The 23972-nt window shown below is 35.6% G+C and overlaps 1 protein-coding gene across 2 annotated transcripts; it reads right to left on the bottom strand.

The window, feature by feature from the left end:
* Nucleotides 1-431: 431 nt before the first annotated feature.
* Nucleotides 432-13356, bottom strand: LOC115994444 (vacuolar protein sorting-associated protein 35A-like). Of its 2 annotated transcripts, XM_031118604.1 has the most exons (21): nt 12947-13356; nt 12757-12853; nt 12523-12646; nt 12236-12421; nt 11730-11817; nt 10740-10796; nt 10545-10634; nt 10310-10432; nt 6903-7037; nt 6043-6159; nt 4587-4826; nt 4444-4509; nt 4098-4187; nt 3497-3586; nt 3044-3133; nt 2766-2834; nt 2151-2231; nt 1956-2063; nt 1751-1854; nt 1175-1288; nt 432-1083 (listed from the first exon to the last, which is right to left on the bottom strand). In XM_031118604.1, exons 1-21 carry the CDS (start codon nt 13037-13039, stop codon nt 873-875), a joined length of 2373 nt encoding a protein of 790 aa, XP_030974464.1. In that variant the 5' UTR covers nt 13040-13356; the 3' UTR covers nt 432-872. The 2 variants fall into 2 exon arrangements, with proteins under 2 accessions (XP_030974464.1, XP_030974465.1); XM_031118605.1 differs by lacking the exons at nt 11730-11817; nt 12236-12421; nt 12523-12646; nt 12757-12853; nt 12947-13356 and having other exon boundaries at nt 10717-10795.
* Between the last annotated feature and the right edge of the window lie 10616 nt (nt 13357-23972).

Below are 23972 nucleotides of genomic sequence, written 5' to 3' on the forward strand. Positions count from 1 at the left end.
TTGAGGGGGAGCAGTTAAGTAGAGTTAGCCGCAAAGAAGACAGAAAAATCTGATTGAAATTGAAATGAAATATTGGGAGCTTGAACAGGACATCACCAGCTCGAGAGCATTATACTTACTAATACTCATGTCCAGTGAGCAGTCAATATGATGAATAGGATGGTGCTGGGAGAGCTTGGTAGTACAATAAACTCTGGCATATGGGGAGGAAAAAAGAGTAATAAATTCCTTGTTATGGATATTTTTCCCCTGTATAACTTTCAACTTCTTGTTTACCAAATAATAAAAAAACTAGTTTCTTTTTTTATTTCTTAAGAAATGAAGTAATTTATATCTTTTTGTCTAGCCTTTAACAAATATATAAGCTATCAGATGCCAAAATCAACCATCTGTACCTCCCTTCAAAAAGAACAGGGCATCCCACCTTAGCATACAGAATTGTAGAAAATCTCAAAATTTAATGTAAAGATATGTCGCGTTTATTTTTTACATCAACAGAAGCTCTCCTTCCCCCCCACCCCCAAACAACAACAAAAAAAGAAAGAAAAAGAAATGGAAAACAAAAAGATATGCAGGATTTGTGTTCGGGAATGAATTCCATGACCAACATAAATTTTTTAAATAGAACTAATAAGGTCCAAGTGCTCAATGTGGCACAATTAGCATACAGAATGCCTAGTACAAATGAATGCTAACCTAAATTCAACATTGCATCTGACTAGGAAACACAAAGCAACTTGAACATCAGGCATGTAACATACACCTGATTTGTTGGTTAAATATGGAAGTTAATGGCAGTTCTGAACCACGCACCAATTAAAACTTGTCTGCTGCTCCAACAAGATAGACATGGCATCTAGTCCTCCAGCTAGTCACACCTTGATGGGCTCATATTTCTCTCCCACTGCACCACCTTTCTGTTTCTGGAACTGAATGTACCGTAGTGTGCTGGCAAAGAAAGCATCTGCAGCTGGATCTGGTGTGGTGGAGTCACTTTGCATTTCAGTTGTAATTAATTCAATCAGGCCCTGGATTGTAGAAATAGTGATCTGGGGATTCCCTTTCTCAAAGAAATAAAGGTACCTGCAATAAGGGTAACACTGTCCCACCTTTAGACAAATAATTGAAGAAACTGAAGAACTGAGGTCTTTTGAAGTCAGGGCAAAGCTTTTACTTGTTTAGTATCTCAACAAATAGTGTCACTGATCCAGTGCTACCTCGTGTTGCATTGGTCATTTGTTGAGCAGCATTTGCAATTCTTAATGCACGCTTTAGGCAAAGCAAAACTCTAGGGGAAGAAAAAATTGTAACATTTAAAACAAATTAATAATAAGAAGAAGAATATTAATAATAAATTTAGTAAGTTCAGAACAAGAAAATTCACATCTTCCTTATAAAAATTTGGGAAATCAACCCTCCTCCCACCCACCACTGCCTCCCTTCTTTTTTAGTACAAAACTATGAAATTCTTCTAAATGACAATATTTACCATGAGAATGCCAAAATTAATTTAGGAATAAAAAAAATCTACAGTCAATTTCATGACATCGATACAAGGTTTAAAATCCAACAAATTATTTAAATTTAGCTAACAGAACTCATAGTGCCCAAAGAAAAAGCATATATACAGCAGATCTGTCAGCATGATCACACTTGAAGTGGAATATCACTGACAAGTGTATATAAGGCTGCACAGCCATAAGTATGTGCGTGTGTATTTTTGGGGGGTGGGGGGCAGGCAGTAACACACCTCTCTCCATCTTTCATATTCTCCTGATCATCAACCCAGAAGAGATGCGAGCATGCGTAAACAGCTCTACACTGATCAGGTTTCTTTAAAAGCTTCGCAGAATACTGCAAAAGGAAAGGCATCAAATGCAGGATTTAAGATTTTTTTTTTTTTTAAAGAGAGACTAATATGAGTTATGTAAAAATATTGAAACTCTAGAATCTACCCCCGTGGCCTTGTGTGTTAAAGTATCCCTGTTCTCAACGCCGAAAACATGCATCCTCTGAAGAGTCCCTATTATTAAATGTATTGCAGTCACCTGTGCTTTGGAATCCTATAATGGCAAACACATGCAAGGAAAAAATATTGAGAGGAATTAAAAGTGTAATAGGACTAGTTCCCAAGTTGTCAGTCAACTTACTGAAATTTCTTCTTCATACAGAATATATGCTTGGGTGAAAAACTCATAAGCAACAGGTTCTAAATCACAGTCATTTGCAGCCTAACAGAAAACAAAAGAGAAGTGCAAGTTAGCAAATGTCTTAATCCAATGGTATCTATAATAATATATAAAACTAAACCCTTCAATTTTTTGTTGACTTCTTATGATACTAACACAAACTTTTGAAAGCCCACGTTTTTCCACATCAAATTTGAACTTTTTAAAAAAAAAAAAATTAAGCTTAAATTCTATAAGGATTCCCTATAAAACCACCTATATTTGTACCCTCCATTAGAATATTGCAATATCATATTTTCTTTAGATTGTAGAATAAATAGTTCTATATATATATATTCTTAATAAGTAGAATAACTAGTTCTATATAGAAACACAATTATAATAAAGGCCTATTAATAACTACCATAATTGTCAAATTTTATATTTCAGGAAAAAAAGGGAGAGATCATACTTTGTTGAACTTTTTAGTGCATCGCATGAGTTACTGATTAGTTTTTTTTTTTTTTTTTTTTTTTGATAAGACAAGTGAGTCACTGACTAGTTTTATATGTTTATAAACCGAACAGTTCCATGTACCTCAGCACATTGCAGATATAACTGTAACGACAGTTCAGGTGCTGGAACAATTGAAAGAGCCTCAATAGTCTGAAACAAAAAAGTGGAAACTTACTAAAAACACAAAAATAGATTAATAAAATAACTCAAACTGCACAGAGAGACATGAGATCAGTGCATCCAAAAAATTGTATACATACAACATAGAAAAAATGAAAACAGAAATAGATACACATTCGACAGTTGAAAATTTATATAAAAAAAAAAAAAAAATTCAACTTATTTCAGTGAAAATTCACCTGATTCAAAAGTTGAAAAATTTTCTTTGGTGTAGTTGATGTCTCATCTCCAAAAGGATTTTCTTCTTGGCCTTGTAACTGCCTAACCAACTGCACATTACAGAAAACACAAAGCACATAAGTGCAAAAATCTGGTTTTTCTTTTCACAAAATCAAGTGTAATGCACACCTCCTGGTGCTTACTACTTGTTCCAACATACACTAATATTTCTACAATGTTTCGACTATTAGTGATGCAAGCCACAAAATAGGATAAGCCATTCCACATACCACCATGGACCTTGGATAATTACATGATGGTTATCCCAGGAATCATAACAGCAGTTTCGACAATTTTTTTTTTTTTTTTTTTTTGGAGAAGCAGCAGTTTTGACAACTTACAACATTTTAGTATCAAATGTAACAGAAAAACATTTTACATTTGTTGAATGAGTTAGATAGGCAGATGCAGACCTTAAGACAAGAGAAAACAAGAGGAGGTACAGTAAATGGTAGACGCTTTGGTCCTCCAGTCAAAATATGCTTCTTCACAGTACAAATGACCTGCAATTCAGCACATGAATTACAGTAAAAAAAGTACTCAAATTCATGCAGGAGCCCTTCAAAAAGAAGGAAGTAAAACATTGAAATGAACAAGAGCAAGACAACTATATCATGATGGCAATAGAAACTTGTATATAGAGCTCCAAGGGGTGGAAGTAGAATCAAGCTCAATAGAAGAAACACTATTCCATTCGAGGGACTCATCAGTCATTCCAAACAAAAGTGAACTTTTTAAAGTAAGAAATGAAAATAGCCACCAGACTTCAAGCCCAGCTTCTGAGATATGACAAGTTGATATTTACAAGAAAATCAAGCACAGGAATGAATAATCTGAAGGGAGAGAAAATCCTATATACTTAGCAACTTTTTCATTTCTCCAACACTCGCATGGATTAAAGCCTCTTTCATTTGGAAAACCCCAGCTGTTGCACTTGAGATGATAGATTAAAAATCTGGTACATTGTTTATAAAAATATGAGAAGCTTGCAGGAACATTTTACAAGAAAAATACCTTGAACATTTCTACAGGATCTTCATTGTAAAGCATCTGAATAAGACGTGAAACAGAATTCTGCTCCTCCTTGAAATCATCCTCATCAATCTAAGGAATAAATACATTTTTTTAAAATACTTAAATAAACACAAACTTTCAGGAGCATTACAGTAATGCTCATTTTCCAAAAAAAATATTAAAATCAATAAGAGAACAAATGAAAAATAGCTAAAACTAAGAACATATATAATTTTTTATAGGTAATAAGAACATAAAGCATTTACTGGTGGAATATTTCACAAGAAGCATTAAAAAATGAATATCGTTAAGATATATATGACTTAGTAAGTGAATTACAAATGACCTCGTCATGAAGAGTCCCATCTAAATCCTTAACAAGCCCCTTCACTAATTCAAACAATGCCTCAACCTATAAACACCAAACAAGCCACATTATTACAAAGTACAATTAAAAAAGACAGCATAAACAATAAATTAAAGACATACCTTATCAGAAGTAGAAATACAAGTTTTATTTTTCATTATGCTTTGAATTATAACGGTTGACATGACTTTGTTTGTTTCGTTGTCCAGGTATTCCATGACATGGGGATAATTTGAAAGCTTCAAGGCAGTGACAATGTCATTATATTTCTCAAGTGGAGCACTTAAAAGTGCAACAATCTGTTTTGTTGCTTTGCTATCAGTAATCTTTCCTTTGCCAGAGAGCTTCTTGACACATGAACCCTGGAAAAACAAAAAGGAGAGAGAGAGAGAGGAGATAAGGGATGTCTTCCAGGCATAACTTCACTTGGTACAATATCTTAGTATGTCCCAATTAGAAACAATCCATTCAACAACTTCCACAATAACATAAAGCAGAGTTAGCAAATCAGTTTGTAACAACTAAATGAGACATCAGTACATGGACACAGATTACAATATTTTTTTTTCAAACCTTATCAACCTTAATAATCTCAATGCACTCATTATGGCATATTACACTACATTTATCCGTTTGTCACCATGTGCTACCTCTCACAAAGGCAAAGGTTCAATCTCCTATGGTTTTGTGTATGAGTAGGTGATTGTGTGTGAATCTGTTGCATGCGTGTGTGGTGGTAGTGGCACCAATGGATGGGGTAGGACACCCCATGTGGATGCCGTATGCCTTTTTCTTTCTTAAGTAAAAATATATAACGAGGCATCATGGGGGATGCAATCCAAGTTCACGATCAGAACACAAGAAGAAAAATTACAATCAAATCCCAAAATTTAAGAGTATTAATGAAAGCTAAATAGCAGCCTGAGGAGTAATAACTTGAAAAAAATCCTAAGTGTGAGCTCATTGTAATTTTTTTTTTTTTTGATGACATGGAACCTCACCAAGGCAACGGCCCTTTGGACCCACCCCTAGGGAGTAAACCACAAATGCATGAACCCGCCAAAACCGTGTATCAGGTAATCTAGGGGAACTCCTATTGGGGATTGAACTCACGATGTCTAGGTCTACACTACAGCTCATCCCAAGCCTCCAACCACTAAGCTACGCTCTGACAAGTTAGTTCATTGTATTTCTTCCATAGGGAATACTGTGCTTTATTAAAAAAAAATCTAGGATTTAGTCTTTTGGGGCAATTCATATGGATTATTCAAAATTTTGTAATAAGCAATTGTTGTGATACATCAATGGCACAAGCTACAAGGGAAGAGCCTTATATTTGTCATCAAGGATAAACCTTTTAACAACTCGAATAGCAAGTGAAGATTAGCCTTGCCATCTATGCTATTATATAAAGCCACAAGTTGATTTTAACCTCTCACTTAGATTGTCCCTGAAGTTTGAAAATCCAAAAATGAACCAATTTACTTGGGTGCTATCCTAACTGTTTTCTGGGAAGAAAAGATAGGACAAGGAAAGTGAAACATGCTTATGTTAAATCAGCTTGAAAAGGAAGCATACCAACACTTGATCCGCATAATCAAGTCGATCAGGGTGGACATGAAGAGTGAACGTAAGAAGAGAAGAATATAGAGTTACAACTCCAACAGTAGGCATGTCAACTTGTGCTTCTATCACCTGCATCAACACAAACTTTTTTTTGATAAGTACAACACATAAACATTAAATGACATTGTAAATATATATATGGAGAGAGAGAGAGAGAGAGAGAGAGAGAGTGAGGATGGGAGAGAGACCTTTTTTTGGGGGGGTTGGGGTGACGGAAATAAAAATGTTACAACCTTGGTCCATCTAAGTAGAAGTAATTACTCATACTAAAAATGAAAAGGACAGATTTTACCTCCAAACCAGTTTGGAGAAAAATTCCATCCACCCATATGGCAATTTGAATGACCATCCATGTGTATTTCTAGTCACATGACCTATTTAATGAGTCATGTGACTTGTTTAAATAATTTAATAAGTCATGTGATATAATACACATGATGGTTTCATGAATCGCAAAATAATGGGACGGAGGAGATTCCTAGCAAAACTTTGTCCAAATAAAAAAGATAAAATACATTGTTAGTCCCTAAACTTTAGCCCATGATTGCTTTAGTCCCTGCACTTAAAGTGATCGCTTTCAGTAGAATGATGACATGTCGGATTTTAGAACATCATCTAAGGGACTAAAAGCGATCACTTCAAACTTCAAGGACTTAAAAGTGGTTACTTTAAACTTCAAAGACTAAAATCACTCATGGGCTAAAATTTAGAAACCAAATGTATTTTTCCTAATAAAAAAAGAATAGTTCCATTATTTAATTGCCATATTCTTTACTCTTTAGAAATGTTAAATGGGAATATGCAACAATTACCTTCCCTATGGCATTGCTCAATTTGGAAAAAGCTTCTACTTGCAAGAACTCAGGCAACACTTCTGTACTTGAAGCAGCATAATTGGAAAGCCTTTCCATTAACTGGGATAGCACTGTCTTGATGTCAACAGATGGCTGAGAAACACAGAATGACACAAAGGGGAGAAACATGAGAACTTAGTGGGATGCATACTACTGTGGTTATATCATAAAAATGACTAAATATGTTGATGGGATGGTTCCAAACAAGGAAATTTCCAATCTACTTTATATCTCATTGATCAAGGGCATCAAATTTCAGCATTATCATTAAGTTATGTTTATTCTTTATCATAAATGGAGACCAATATTATGTGCATTCATTAAATTACAGTAAATCTAACCCATTGCAGTGCAATATGCACTTCTATTGATAGATGATAAGAGTTCACAAAGGTCCTGACTGATGCCCAGCAGATTTCAAATCTCTGAATTCATATCAATTTTGTTAAATTACCAATTGTCCCAAAAGTTTAAGCTATTAGGATAGGGTAAATTTAATCACTTAATCATAATTTTAACACTCCCCCTCACTTGTGGACCTAAACTTCCCCTTAATAAATAGGGGCCCAACAGTGGGAATTTAACATTTTAAATGAGAGGTAGAGAGAAGACAAGGATTGAACTTAGAATCTCCTACTCTGATACTATGTTTAATTACCAACTGTCTCAAAAGTTTAAGTTATTAGGATATAGTAAATTTAATCACTTAACCATAATTCTAACAAATTAAAATCTAGATATCCCAATGCCACCATCATTTCAAATCTCTGAATTCAACAAAGTACCTTACCTATAAGATGGGTCGAAAAAAGGGAAAGAGCTTATGATGCAGGCAGCAAAAAGCTGGCTTTGTTTGAACTTTATTTTTATTTTAGAATAAGGTGTATTATTGTAATATGCATGTGTATTATTGTAATCTTAGATTTCTGGACATGGGAATAGTTTTGGTCTATTGGGATGTATTTTAGGTCTCTAGTGTTGTTAGATTTTTAATAAGGGTTTTTAATACTTATCAAGTTTGGACTTAGTGTTCGTTTAGAAACAACTTATTTAGCTTTTTTTTTTTTAAACATTTTGCTGAAAGTGTGCTAAAATATACTTGTACTTTGAAAAAGTGAGAAAAATAATAAAAAGTGAAGTTTTAAAAAGTTATACATAAAAGCTAAAAGCTGAGCTTATAAACTCTAGCCAAATAGACACTTAGTCATCAAAGTTTATGGAGTCTATATCCTATAAGGCTCACATATTCACATATTACTTGTCTATTTATATGGATGTAACGCTTTTTATTTGATACAGAATATGGTTTCTAGAAATTTCAGAAGCTATGAAGCTTCATTTAAGGGTTTGTGTGATGCTTAGATTTATCAATAATCAATCCTTTTCACTTTCAATTTTTCTTTGAATTTTCTAGCAGTTTCTCTTTGAAAAGGGTTTGTACACATCCATTTGTGTCATTATCCTTTTTGTAATTCTTTTAGATTATAAAGTGTTCATCATTGTGAGCTTGACTAAACTATTATTTTAATAAAGTTCCTTACTTATCAAAAAAAGGAATTTTCTACATTTTCCCATCAATTTCCAGCCAAGGCTATATCTGAACTTATAGTTATTATTTCACTAAAATTGTTAGGAACCCAATGGTTCCTAAGGGGGATAGATGGGAAATGTATGGAAATGGATGTAAACTGTATGTGAATTAACTTAATTTGAGGTAGTCACCCTCCATAGAAAAATATCAAGAGAGAAAGGAAATGCACTAAGAAAGGAATTGGTTTATTCTTCAAGAAAAATCTAATGATGGTTACACGCACTATTTATAGAACTCAAGCTTTCTTCCTATTGCCTCACATGGCTCGATCCTATCAGCTTATTAATTAAGCATGTGCTCTCACTAATTAACCCATGTGATTATAGAGTTACATGTACCAATAGATCTAACTCACTCTATCCTAACATGTGTAATTAACTGACTACAACAATTATTAGGATATTACAACAAGTGTGGGTTTCCTAACAAAAATCGCAACCTTTAAAACCCTAATGCATCCACTATACTTTAACCACATAATTTTTAGCTATTCTTTCACTAAAATCCCCTAAAAAGCCATATGGAAGGTTAAGGCTCCTCAGAGAGTTTCCTTTTTAGTGTGGACAGTGGCTTAGGGGAAAATTCTTACTTGTGATAACCTTCTCAAGAGGGGTTATTCAATGGTGAGTTGGTGTTGTATGTGCCACTATGGTGTTGTATGTGGATGGAGAATAGGGGGGTCTAATTGTAGAGGCAAAGAAATCGAAGTACTTTTAAAGTGAAGTGCTGCACGCCAACTCCATTGCTAGCATCCTTCACTAATTCTCTTTATGAGTAGTCCTTTTCTTTGGGTCTTACAGATAGTAATTATGTCAACCTTTCATAGAACCATTTCATATGGAGATATTTTTTCCGTTTGTAATTCTTGAGGCTACTTCATGACTTTTTCCATGTAGTCTCATTTCAATAAAATTATTCTTACCTATCACAACCAAGAATAAATATAAAAAATTGATCTCTCAAACAGCTTCAAAATTAGCAAATACTCACATAAGCCAAAACACTATTCCCGAGTTACAGTTTGCAGCCCATGAGCAGCCATCCAAATGCTAAGTTTTCTCCACTGTTTCATCCCCAAATCCTACCCTTCCCATTCACCATTGAAATCATATATTCACTATTATGCTCCAGATCTTTTCCACACACATCCCAGACAAAAAAATTAAAAAGAGAGCTCAAATCCAACAAAGCCCGACTGCCAAATAACATCCAGCAGCTCTTATTGTCTTCTAGTGATTTGGACCAGTCAATATTCAGCCTTCCCTAGCTTAAATTGATCTTTGCAACCAAAAAGCCCAATCCCAAATAGATTTCTAATCTTGAGTCACCAAAAGCCTTTCAAGAAACTAGCCTCAATATCCTTCATTGCTACTCCCTACTTCAATTTTGCTATCGCATTTAACGATTGTAACGTTTATATTTGACAACAGCCTTTTCTTATAGCTTTTTAGCTTATGTACAGCCCTTTCAAGCCTCACTTCTTCTAGGTACAACTATACTTTAACCAACTTTTAGAAAATAGGAAAACAAGCTTTCAAAAAAAAAGCTACATCCACACACACTAACTTTAACCATAAAGGAATTTGTTTTTAAGTCTGATGAAAAGATTTAAGTATGACTTTTGAAGAATAATAAAGAAAAAAAAATGAAGAAACAACATAAACTACAATAACCATGTACACTTATGTTTCATATTTTCTGAAACAATATTATTCACAAGTAGTGTAAAAACAAAAGGTCCATGAGACTAAACAACGCATATTATGGAACCTACCTCAAGCAGAGGGCAAGCACCCAAAAGTACATCAAGTGTTTGCAAGTGATACTCATCAGGAAAGACTTGAATTATGCAATCCATCAAATAGAATTGAGCAAGCTCATCTTTACAATTGACAACCTGGCAAAAAAAAAATTCAAATGAAAAATCCCTCACATGATAGTTATAAAATAGAAGTCAAATATCCATAAGCCTCCAAAAAGTAATCAAGATAAAACAGAACAGATCAGACCTGCTCCAGAACTCTAGGAAGGACACCGTCTTTGTACATATCAAGGTCAATACCCTCGATCTGACTGAGGACATGCAGGTTCTTCCCCACCTAATGAATATACAAGGGTGCGAAAAGAAGCATTCTGTAAGTGTACACTGAGTATGTACACAATTTATTGCAGTGAAATTACCAGATATGGGTTACTGATATTACAAGATCACGCAGCTCGCTCCTTTCTTTCTCCCGTTTCTCCTTATCTCGGGCAGGTCCCTGCAGACCAGAAAGCCCGATAGCAAGCCTCAACACAGGATCAGCTAAGAGTATGAATGATTCACAAGCACTATAACACCTGCATGACCAGAAATCATGCCCTCATGATAATTTTTACCTTCCAGACATGCAGCATTGTGTCATTGCTATTTAAGGCTCAAGGCACACTTAAGTGCTAATGTCTCTTAGAGCCAAACCACAAAGGAAGGCATGAGCCTAGTGAAGCAAAGTGCATGTTTTCAAGACACAAAGCAAGCCTAGTTAAAATGAAAATTGGGTGATATTGCAACTGCAATGTGCAATGATGTAGTCAATTTATACATCATTTCAGATTCCACCAAGCATATGGCTTTATCAAATACATTTTAGACCAAAATGCATTTATCCAATAGTAATTATAAAAAAATTTCTAATATTTGAACATCAAACCTAGTAAACATAACTAAAAGCAATCAGCAGAGCTAGGATTTTTGGAGACAAAGTTCCTTCCATTTACTTTAATGTTCTAACTTTACACATTTGGCATCAAAAGGATGAAAATCGATAAGCACATGAAATACCCAAAAATAAAAATTAACACCAAGGTAACATGGCAAATTGCCACCAACAATCATAAAAAATAGGAAAAAGAGTGACTATCAAAATTTGAAAAATAAAAGGTTCCATAAGCCGGATTGAAGTGCCATGAGCTTCGCTTGGTATAGACAAAATAGTGGCTTGAGGTTCACCAAAAAAAAAAATTAAATAAACATAAGTTTTTGTGCTTAGGCTAGGCTACAATGCTCCTTGTTGACCATCAAAAGGTGCTACATAGAAACCATACTGAACTTCAAACCTAAAGCATGATCAAGCATGCTTTCAATAACATTAATTGTGGTCCCATGCATGTCCAAACATGAGAAAAGGTAACAATTCACAGGTATCTCAACCAACCTGATGTTGCATCCGCACCCAAAGTTTGTTCATTTCTGTGAAGTTTTGGAGTACAAACTCAACAGCATCTGTAACAGTGTCAGCATCTCTGCAGGGGTAAAGTAAGCCATTGAATTCACAAGCACAGAGTATACAAAGGTCTATTTTACACCCAATACAAACACGATACAAAAGGAATAACTCAAAAGGGTTACATTATGACACATTACTTAGATAAACTAGGTACTAATAACTTAACTAAATCTATGTTAAGATATGTACAGAAGGCATTCATTCTGGTCATCTTAATTAAGCAAAAAATAGAAGTTAATGGCCACATAATAAGAAACTGGGCAGCCACTGGTATATAACTGCAGACACAAGTCATTCTGGCATGTGCCTCGAGTCTCGACCATATCCACGAAACCTTGAATCAAAACCGACCCACCAAATCTTCCTCCACTCAATCACATATAAGAATGCTTTCACCTAAGAACTAGAACAAAATAACAATCTAGTTCCCTTACCCTTCATACTCAGAACCAATATCAGGTAATTTATCCCTACTGACTTGAGAAAGGTAACTCCTTAGAAAGAGACCACGTAGAGGATGCTGAATACCGCGGCACATTTCGACAAGATCTTTAAGAACATCCTTAGCAGGAGCTTCCTTAGATTTAATGTATACGGATCCTACTGTACATAGTAAATACCTGATCGAGATCACAAGTAATTATTAAAAATAGAAAAATAAATGCTCACTTTAATTATGGAAATGGATAAAGGAAGAGGTTAGAGTGTAAATATCACTTACAATCTGGGCAAAATGTTACCGGCGTGTTGAACAAGCTCGTACAGATCGATAATGGAGCAGCCACGACGAGCCTCTTCCTTGAAGAACATCTCCAACTTCCTCAATTCATCGAATGCACGCATATCTAATAAGTCAAGCATTACAAAAAAACCAATCAACAAAGCCATAAAATAAAAAAAAAAATCAATTGCGTTTTGATCAAAGAGAACGGATCGGATAGAGAGAGAAACTCACAGAGTTCGTAGTATTTGTGAGGGGAAAGCTTCGAAGTCCGAAGCTCGGAGAGCATCTGTGCCGAGTATTTCAAGGCATCTCGAAGATTGTTCGAGTCCTGAGAAAAAAATTAAAAATCGGAGAAATTAGGGCTTTGATATGCAAATTGTTCTTGTTTTTTTCCCGAGAAACAAACAAAGGTTAGGATTACCAGAGCGCGATGCATGTAGAAAGCGTTCTGTTGGAGGCCGGCGATCCCAGCGGCCAACCATTTCTCTTCGTCTTCAGCTACGTCTGAGATCATTTTCTCTCTCTCTCTCTCTCTCTCACTCTCTCTTTTTCAGGTTGCGTTTTGACTTAGCTCTCTGGGGTCCTCAACTGGCCTGTTCAAGAAAGACTAACTTGGATCGGGTGCAAATGATATACTGGATTTTGATTTTGATATTGATATATTCTCAAAATCGATTCGAGGTTTTTGGTTGTGCTATGCTGGACCATCGGACGCCGTGACCAACTTTCGTTTCTCGGATTTGCTTAGAAGTTTACCGTGTGTCAACTAACTATGTGAGGTGGACCCCATGTCCATTGGAATTTAGAACAACAATCCAATTTAGATTCCCTTTCATGACATGAAAATGGCATCCTCCTAATATTTTTCAACAAATATTAAATATTAGGATGTTATTAATGGTTATTAGTGGACCATTTTGTTTAAGTTCAAATTCGAGCAATAATAATTTACCATCTAAAATTTTTTGTAAGAATATTATGGATGTAATAATTCTCTTAAAATATCAAATTTAGTTATATATATATATATATATTTCCAAAAACTATACAATTTCAAATTATAGCAATAATAACTTAATATCTAGAATTTGTTGTAAGAATATTGTGGATATAACAGTTCTCTAAAAATATTAATATTTTTTTTCAAAAAACTATTTTAGTCCTTAAACTTTTCCAAACTTTTTTTTTTTTGTTCCTAAATTATTGAAATTTTTTTTCATCCCTATTTTTTACTCTAAACTATTAAGAATACTGTAAGGACACGATTCTTTTGCGGCCCAATAATGATGTTGGGCTCGCACATGAAAGATCCCTCACAATATGATTTGTAGAGAGTGGGCTTGAAAAGCTAGCCGTTGGGCACGGGGCGATGTTCCGGTCTTGATTTTAGAGGAATTCATATAGAAAGAGGAGTTGCGTTTGAACATTTAAGCCCTACAGTGTCGCATCCTATGGGGTTGGACTCTTCGGACTTGATCCGAGGATCATTAAGGTCTTACCCCGATTACCCGACGGTGGGTTTTTCTGTGATGTGCAGGTGTTCTCCTGATGTTTTCCCCCATGGAGTCCCTTTTTTTGGAGGTGGAATGGGCCTCCCCCTAGATTTACTTACTTCTTTCTTTTATACTCGCCTGCGTTAGCTGTCCTTCGTCCACGTGTCGGGTCAACCTTTACAAGACTGATATTTGTCCCATCAGTCTAATCCCGGAATTGTTGGGGATGATTGATAAAGCTGAAGAATACGGCTCTGCTAGGTGCAGAGTCTTATTTGGTAAGGGTCATAAGGGTAACTTTCCCAAGATATTTTAGGTCTCTTTTCAAGTTTAGTCCTATACCAGTTTTACCCCTTTTTTCCGGTGGGATTTTGGATCTGCCGAGGACTGAACTGTCCTCGGCTGTATTCCAAAACTGTCTTGTGCTCTATGTTATCGGGCTTGGGCCATAGCTCTCCTCGGCTTGGGCCTTCGGACTCTCCACGAGCAAATGTGCCTGACCCATAAATTATTGGGCCCCACAATAGCCCCTCAAAACCCGGTTGTCCAACCTCCCGGTTGGAAAGGGGGGTTTTGGCAATGCCGAGCCTTTATTACAGCTCCTTTAATTTAGCCCTCCATTAATGCTGACGGTTTCTCCACCTGCTCAGAAAATATATCGGCTTACAAGGCGCTCCCTTTAATTTGCTCGTGACCCGCTCCTGCCGTTTGGCTGTCCAAAACGCGCCTTTAATGACTTCCCTTTACGAGACTCTTTTACGTCCGACGGCTCATCTGATGAGGTGGGGAAGTGGAACGGACGCACCTTTTGTTTTTCAGATTCTTTTGGAAACCATAACGAATTTAATACCTTCCATTTTGCCCTCCCTATAAGAAGGCAAGTAGGAGGCCATCACTTTCGTACAGAGACCCTTTTGCCTCTCCGAGATCCGAGATCCTCAGCCCCTCTTCCTTAGCGTTTACTTAACCCAATTGTTATACACCTAATCAGAATACGTTTACCACAACGAGTGATGAAGGAACCATACCCCTCCTCAAAGCATCATGTTCTAGTAAAGCTCGAAATGGCTCGGTCAGGGCAAGGGTGGCGGAGACTTAAGATTTGTCTCACCTTCCCTTCAGCCAAAATCCGAAGCAGGTTCTGTTCATGCTAGAATTTTGGTGTGCCAGAAGAAAGATTCTCCGCCACCAGCACCTCTGCCTTGTTGCAGGCAAATTTTTGGTGAAGGCTACTCAACTTCCGGCTCCCTGCACCTTTCCTTCAGCGGTGTGAGGCTTAAGTTGGGTTCTTTGGCTGCTTGAGTTATGGGCATGCAAAAGCATTGAGGAAGAATAAGGTCTTGAAGCAGTAGCTAACCTCTCTTCTGTGCTACCTCCTCGGCTTTATCTTTACTCTCTTATATTTTTCTTTACTTACGTAGTTAGCTTTAATGTAAACTTGTTTCAGTTTTTCATTGTACACTGTACTGTTCCTTTGTCTTAATAAAAGATGTGTTTATTTCTTTATACATACTTTTCTTCTCTGCAACAACTACTTTGTGCATGAATATTAAATGTAAGCTTGCCCTTAATGATATTCCGGGCAGAAAAATGCCTTAACACAGATTCTTACCGGTTTAAACTCACAAATATTATCAAGTATCACAATGGTAACCCTCAATAAATTAAACTCTTGGAACTAACCGGGATAACCGCTGAGTGCTGCGCGATACATGCTAGACCAATGTCCGAGAACGATAAACTCTAAATAATTCGTCCGAGAGGGTAGCCGAGTAGCGAGGGATTTTGATTGTGCTTTTGGGTAATATATTGCACCGTATCGCATCAGTCCCTTTGGTATTGGGGATCCGAGGGTAGACCGGGGAATCCGTGCAATTAAGGGATTAACCCGACTGTTAACGAGGAGTTCTCTTCGGATGACTTTTGAGGTTTATACGCCATAGTTTTTTTTTTTTTTTTTTAAATAGTCGGTTTCCCCATAGGCTTGGGTCCGACGCCCATGCAAGGCCTTGGTTCTGTCCAAAACTTGTAAGATTTCCTTTTTGTACTTGGTTTCCCCATAGGCTTGAGTCCGAGGACCATGCAAGGCCTTGGTTCTGTCCAAAACTTGTAAGATTTCCTTTTTGTACTTGGTTTCCCCATAGGCTTGAGTCCGAGGACCATGCAAGGCCTTGGTTCTGTCCAAAACTTGTAAGATTTTTGTACTTGGTTTCCCCATAGGCTTGAGTCCGAGGACCATGCAAGGCCTTGGTTCTGTCCAAAACTTGTAAGATTTTGTACTTGGTTTCCCCATAGGCTTGAGTCCGAGGACCATGCAAGGCCTTGGTTCTGTCCAAAACTTGTAATTTTTTTTTTGTACTTATGCAAGGCTTGGTTTGTCCAAAACTTTTTTTTTTTGTACTTGGTTTCCCCATAGGCTTGAGTCCGAGGACCATGCAAGGCCTTGGTTCTGTCCAAAACTTGTGATTTTTTTTTTTGTACTTGGTTTCCCCATAGGCTTGAGTCCGAGGACCATGCAAGGCCTTGGTTCTGTCCAAAACTTGTGATTTTTTCTTTTTGTACTTGGTTTCCCCATAGGCTTGAGTCCGAGGACCATGCAAGGCCTTGGTTCTGTCCAAAACTTGTGATTTTTTCTTTTTTGTACTTGGTTTCCCCATAGGCTTGAGTCCGAGGACCATGCAAGGCCTTGGTTCTGTCCAAAACTTGTAATTTTTCTTTTTTGTACTTGGTTTCCCCATAGGCTTGGTCCGAGGACCATGCAAGGCCTTGGTTCTGTCCAAAACTTGTAAGATTTCCTTTTTGTACTTGGTTTCCCCATAGGCTTGAGTCCGAGGACCATGCAAGGCCTTGGTTCTGTCCAAAACTTGTAAGATTTCCTTTTTTGTACTTGGTTTCCCCATAGGCTTGAGTCCGAGGACCATGCAAGGCCTTGTTCTGTCCAAAACTTGTAAGATTCTTTTTTGTACTTGGTTTCCCCATAGGCTTAGGTCCGAGGACCATGCAAGGCCTTGGTTCTGTCCAAAACTTGTAATTTTTCTTTTTGTACTTGGTTTCCCCATAGGCTTGAGTCCGAGGACCATGCAAGGCCTTGGTTCTGTCCAAAACTTGTAATTTTTCTTTTTTGTACTTGGTTTCCCCATAGGCTTGGGTCCGAGGACCATGCAAGGCCTTGGTTCTGTCCAAAACTTGTAATTTTTCTTTTTTGTATTTGGTTTCCCCATAGGCTTGAGTCCGAGGACCATGTAAGGTCTTGGTTCTGTCCAAAACTTGTAAGATTTCCTTTTTTTTTTTTTTGATTTATTTTTCGACCATAAGCCCCTATACCAAGGCGGGGAAAGTTGGCTTGAGGCCGGAAGCCCCTAGAGATGCCCACGCCTTTGGCACTGCAAGGCGTAGCCCCTAGCAGAATTTTACGCCGGAGCAGCAACTGTATGTCGCCGGAGACGGAGGAAACCCCAGGAATTTCTGCTTGTTAGAGAGTTGACTCCAACACCACCTGCACCAACGCGCAAGCTTTCCCACAGACGGCGCCAATTGTAAGGACACGATTCTTTTGCGGCCCAATAATGATGTTGGGCTCGCACATGAAAGATCCCTCACAATATGATTTGTAGAGAGTGGGCTTGAAAAGCTAGCCGTTGGGCATGGGGCGATGTTCCGGTCTTGATTTTAGAGGAATTCATATAGAAAGAGGAGTTGGGTTTGAACATTTAAGCCCTACAGTGTCACATCCTATGGGGTTGGACTCTTCGGACTTGATCCGAGGATCATTAAGGTCTTACCCCGATTACCCGACGGTGGGTTTTTCTGTGATGTGCAGGTGTTCTCCTGATGTTTTCCCCCATGGAGTCCCTTTTTTTGGAGGTGGAATGGGTCTCCCCCTAGATTTATTTACTTCTTTCTTTTATACTCGCCTGCGTTAGCTGTCCTTCGTCCACGTGTAGGGTCAACCTTTACAAGACTGATATTTGTCCCATCGGTCTAATCCCGGAATTGTTGGGGATGATTGATAAAGCTGAAGAATACGGCTCTGCTAGGTGCAGAGTCTTATTTGGTAAGGGTCATAAGGGTAACTTTCCCAAGATATTTTAGGTTTCTTTTCAAGTTTAGTCCTATACCAGTTTTACCCCTTTTTTCTGGTGGGATTTTGGATCTGCCGAGGACTGAACTGTCCTCGGCTGTATTCCAAAACTGTCTTGTGCTCTATGTTATCGGGCTTGGGCCATAGCTCTCCTCGGCTTGGGTCTTCGGACTCTCCACGAGCAAATGTGTCTGGCCCATAAATTATTGGGCCCCACAAATACTATTTACAAAATTTATGGATAAAAAAGAATTTTTTAAAGTTTAAAGACGAAAAATAAACTTTCCAAAAAGTTTAGAGACAAGATACTGTATTTTAAACTTTTATTGCAGAAAAATTAATTTACCAACTATTATTGCATTAGATATGAAAAAAAAAATTCTTGAATAAAGATGACAAACTTCCCATAAAAAAAAAAAAAATTATTGTAGAAATTTAGGTTGTATTTGTTTGGATGAAAAATATTTTCAGACCATAAAATATTTTTATTTTTAATAAAAGCCCTCCTAACAAAGGTTGTTTACCTATAACTATTTTCGTCTGCTTTAATATCTATATTTGATTGCATTCTTAAAAATGATCACATAAATATTTTTATTATTTGACTTGCACAAAATATTATAAGGCTGAATTACAGATTGCATCCTTTAATTTTGACCAAAATTCAATTCAGTTTCTTAATTTCACTTTTATTTTATTTAGTCCTCTAAGTTTCAATTTTATTTAATCTAGTCTTCTCATTAGTCTTTTATTTGAATTGTGCCGTCAATAATCTCTAAAATGACGTTGTTTTTAGGTCTGGTTTGGGAAACTTAAACGAAAATCCTCTTACAAAAGTAGATGAAATGATTGAATTGAACAAAGTTAAAGTTAGAGAACTGAATTAAACGAAAATGAAGGTTTTTTTTTTTTTTTTGTGAGAATCAAGTGAAAATGAAATTATAAGACTGAATTGAAAGAAATGAAGTTACATAATTAAATTGAATTTTAGTTAAAGTAAAAGAGTGCAACTATTATTATTATTATTATTATTATGTGGGTTGTGTCAAAGGGATGGCCAAATCAATTGGGTAATGGGTACCTTGACCCGAAAGTTCTAGATATTACCTAGTTTATCATGGGTAAAAGAGAATTGGGTTGGATTTTACCTAAACCTGAAATTCTTAGGTCAATTTGGATATTACCCCAAACTCAACCTATACTATTTATAAAAGTAAAAATAAAAATTAAAGATTGGCTAAGCGGGGATATCAAAGAGTTCAATTATGTATTTATGTACAGGGATAGTGTCTTTAGATCACATCTATATGATTCTCCTATCTCCAAAAGAATATGACAGTGTTTGAATAGATGCCTAACAACCAGATAGATTATCACATTAAATAAGGAGTTTAAGTGAAAAGGCTGAAAGGCAAAAATCTGCGGAAAGTTATCTACAAGTAAGCATGGAAAGTAGTTTACCATGTGGGGATTGAAGGACTTCAGAATTCGTAGTGTAAATTGCAAAACTAACTCTGAAATTTTGAGGATTGTAGTTCAAGATGTGAACATAAAATGAATCCATTCGAAGCTAAGTTTTATGTTCCTTGTGGAGAATTACCTTCTATGTGTGTTGAATCTTGAATGTATAGGAGCAGTTTGTTGCCTGATAAGGCAGGTTTGCAGCTAGCTAATACCGCTTGTATTTGAATATTTGTTGCTTCATTGTGTTATATGAATAATTTTTTTAAAAAAAATATCTGCTTTGGTTTGCTAAATAAAATGCTTTATATGGTTCATGATATAGTAAACATTACTATGAACTGGCTTGTAACTTTATGCATGTGCATGGATACATTTAAAAATATACAATAAACTACATAATATAATTCTTATATATATAATTTAAATACTATTGATAGTAATTTTTATATTTTGTTCATTCTTTAAAAAAAATTTGTAAGGATATTATTAAGTATAAAATGTAAATTGTCCATTTTTTTTTATTTTTTATAAATTATTGGGAAGCAATTTTTTTTTTTTTTTTTACGATTCATTTATTCTAGACTATTTGATTGTTGTACTTAATACAAGGGAGTCAATACCGTACCGAAGGTTATACCAGTTTAGCTAGCGGTATGATATATTTCTGATATCGGTTTATATCGGTGTACCGTTTTGGGTTTACCGCTATTTTTTATATTTATAAATATATATATGTACGTATGTGTGTGTATATATATTATAATAAATATAAAAGTTTACCATAAAACATTTTCTCAATTTAGAACTAATTATTCATAGTTTTAGACTTTAGTATCAATTAAAAAAAAAACACAATATAAAAAATAGAAAGTTTAAAAGTTACCATTGCATACTAAGAAAACAAATAATACTAAATAAATTATCATTCTGCCTTAACAAAAATTCAAAAATTACAAAACTTAATGAAAAAAAAAAAAAAAAAACATTTTTCAGTACCAGCCGGTATTGCCCGAAATTGGCCGGTATGGCCGATATTTAAACCGGTACGAAATGTTAATGTTTCGATAACGCTATACATACCGGTACGGTATATACCGGCCTATACGGCCGGTACCGGTACGGTATTGACTTCCTTGACTTAATAACTCATTTGGATGAATATTTATAATGTGATCTCACATTTAATTTTAAAATTAAGAAATAAAACATTTTAAGAATAAATAATTGAGGACACACGATGCAAAATTGAAATTTTAATTTGGAATTTTAATTTAAGTTTCTCTTAGTTTTATCTATTATTATATATATAGATTTCATAAGTTACAAATGCCCAACTGCCGTGCCGAATGAATTAGATGCTTGCAACTCAAATCTTAATGTTTTACATGGAAGAATCATGGTGAATCTACTGAATAGAATTCAAAACAACTATCATTAAAAGTAGTTATACTTTATTCATCATATCAGACAGGACTTGAGTAACTTGTCATCAAGGCATACAAGATTTTTCCTTACAGAAAAGTTTAGATATTTGGCATATTGAGTTCCAACGTTTAAGCTAACCATGTGTTTCTCTATATGGGTAAGAATAATTGGAAAGTGCTATGTTCACAACAAATCATAGGTAGTTAGTTGTTATTGGTTCAAATTTAAACCTACCATTGAGTTACTATTTTGCCCCAACAATAACAACCAGTAACAACCTGCTACTTAAAATTTGTTGTGGAAATGTTGTGGACATAATGCACATACACAATTATATAGTGACTACAAAGTACAAACAGTAAAATTAAAGATTTTGTTCATATTAAAATAATAATAATTTTGCAGGACATGAGGACAAGATTTTTTTTTAACTTAAAAATTTTAAATTTCAAATCTAAAAATAAATAAATAAAACTTCAAAAAATAGGGTTCAGGTCGAGTCTAGGTATCTATGAGTAAAAAGATCTAAGTAACAATCTGGTAGTGGGATCGAGTATATCTACAAAAATCTGGTAGTGGGATTGAGTATATATCTACAGGTAAAATTTTCTATCAAGTTTGGATTTACCTAACCCAAACATGGTCTATGGCCATTCTTAGGTTCTGGTAAGAGTGGTGGTGATATTGAAGATGGTGATGGTGATGGTAACAACAATGATGAAAATAACATTGTTGCAAATAGTGATTGCAATGTCAATTATCACATTATTGAAGGTAGTGTGATGGTGGTGGTGTTGGTGGCCAAAAAAAAAGAAATAAAAGAATATATGGAAAATGTTTCAACTTCTCAAAATTATAAAATCATTTTAGTATCTTTTGGATTAGTTTCCATTTAATTCAAACAAATAAAAGATTATCTATTAATTAAATTTTTTCATCAAATTGAATAAATATTTTTTACACAAACAAATGGAGCTTATTATCCATATAACAGAGGGAAAGAGATATTAATAATTAGTTTTTCATTTTAAAAAAAAGAGATGTGACATTCCTATTTTTTTGATCATATACTCAATGATAAATAATTATTTTAAAAAAAGTAATTTATGTACTAATTGTTTTCTTTTAATGATATTATGATCCTTTCCATTTGCTTAAATGGAGTATCTTTTCATCATGACTCTAATGATATAGATAGGTCACATTCTTTAAATAGCATGACACAATGTGTAAATTCATGAAAGTTTAAATCTCTACCATAAAATTGACTCTATCCATTTTTTAAAAATGAGGTCTTGAATTTAAACATTAAGATGAACATTGCTGGAGTTCAATACTTTAATCACTTAGAAATGGAAATTGAGAGAAGACAGAGATAAGGTTTAAGTGGTATTCTCATTATAAATCCAAGTGAATATGATTGCTAATTGTGTCATAGGTAAAAGCAAATTTATGATTACTTTAAGTGGAACTCTATGTGGCCTATTTCCTTTTTCATTTTTCTCAAATGTAAAGATATATTGTCAAATGTTAATTGTTAAATCATAATATTTTTTTTTTTGAGAAGGTGTTAAATCATAAATAATGACAAAGGATTTACCGACTTAGATTTTCAATAAATTATATAAAGTGACCATTATTAAGTTAAGAATAACCATTTTCAAGTGATACACAAAGAATTACTTCAATTACATTCTTAACAAGATATGTGAATTATTTAAATTTCTATTGAGCAAATGAAAAAAATACTCTCATGTTAGAGCATCAGCATTAGGAAATGCTACTCTATTTTATTTTACTATCTCAAAAAGCCACTTTATTATTTATACCATACCATTTTACAATACCTTCAGCATCCCAAAACTCTATTTTTATTAAAATATTATTTTTTAATCTTTCTTTAATATTTCTTTCCAACCGTCACTTTTTTCAAACTTTGGCATGATACAATTTTCCTGGGCTTTCCAACAGTATTTTTTTTCCTCTATTTCTCCCTCAACCTTTAGTATCGGTTCAACACATAGACCCATGATACACCGATCAACCTATCCAAACCCATCACCACACACATAGAGCCACACACACACACAAACACAAACCATCAAACCATCCACAAAGCCACGCACACAAACACAAACTATCAAACCATCAACAGAGCCACACACACACAAACCATCAAACCAGTTGGAACCAACAACGGCCACCACCCAAGCCACCGATCAGCAAACCCAAGCCACCGATCAGAAACCCACGCCGCAGATTTGAAACCCACCGAAGCAAACCCATTCAAAAAAAATAATCATCGGAGCCACCATCGGAGCTACTGATGATCAACCCAACCGATCCACCCACCGATCAATAGATCCAACGTTTCAAACCCACCATTAACCGATCCCAGTCCATCGATCCAAACCCAGCTCGCCGATCCACGACCAACAACTCACTTCAGCCACAACCCAACTACGACCTAAACACCGAACCTAACCACAACCAACGACCCAAACACCGGATCCAACCATGACCCACAACCCCTTTAAGCACCGGTCACAGCCAAAAAAAAAAAAAAAAAAAACCACAACCACCACTGACCCATGCCATCACCCACTCCCAAAAAAAAAAAAAAAAAAAAAAGCAACCACAGAACCCGTCGGATCGTAACCCACCAGAAAAAATGAGCCACTGTGGTGTGTGATGTTGATGTTGGGAGGAGAATGGTGTTTGGGTCTGAAGAGAGGAGAGAGCAGATGGAGAAACAGAGAATGAAGAGAGAGAAGAGAACTGAAATAATGAGAATAATTCAACCAATATTTCGGGAAGAACAAGAATGTTCTCTTAAGAATACTCTTTTTAACAATTTGAAGAAAGACTATCACTGCCGTGCAAGTTAACAAACCCAAGTATTAAAAAGCCTCTCTAACTAATAAGGAAGAAGCATGTAATCATCAGAATTATATATGCTCTGCCATTAGGGACTGAGCTTTCAT

The sequence above is a fragment of the Quercus lobata genome, chromosome 6, assembly GCF_001633185.2.
Source record: "Quercus lobata isolate SW786 chromosome 6, ValleyOak3.0 Primary Assembly, whole genome shotgun sequence".
NCBI lineage: Eukaryota > Viridiplantae > Streptophyta > Magnoliopsida > Fagales > Fagaceae > Quercus > Quercus lobata.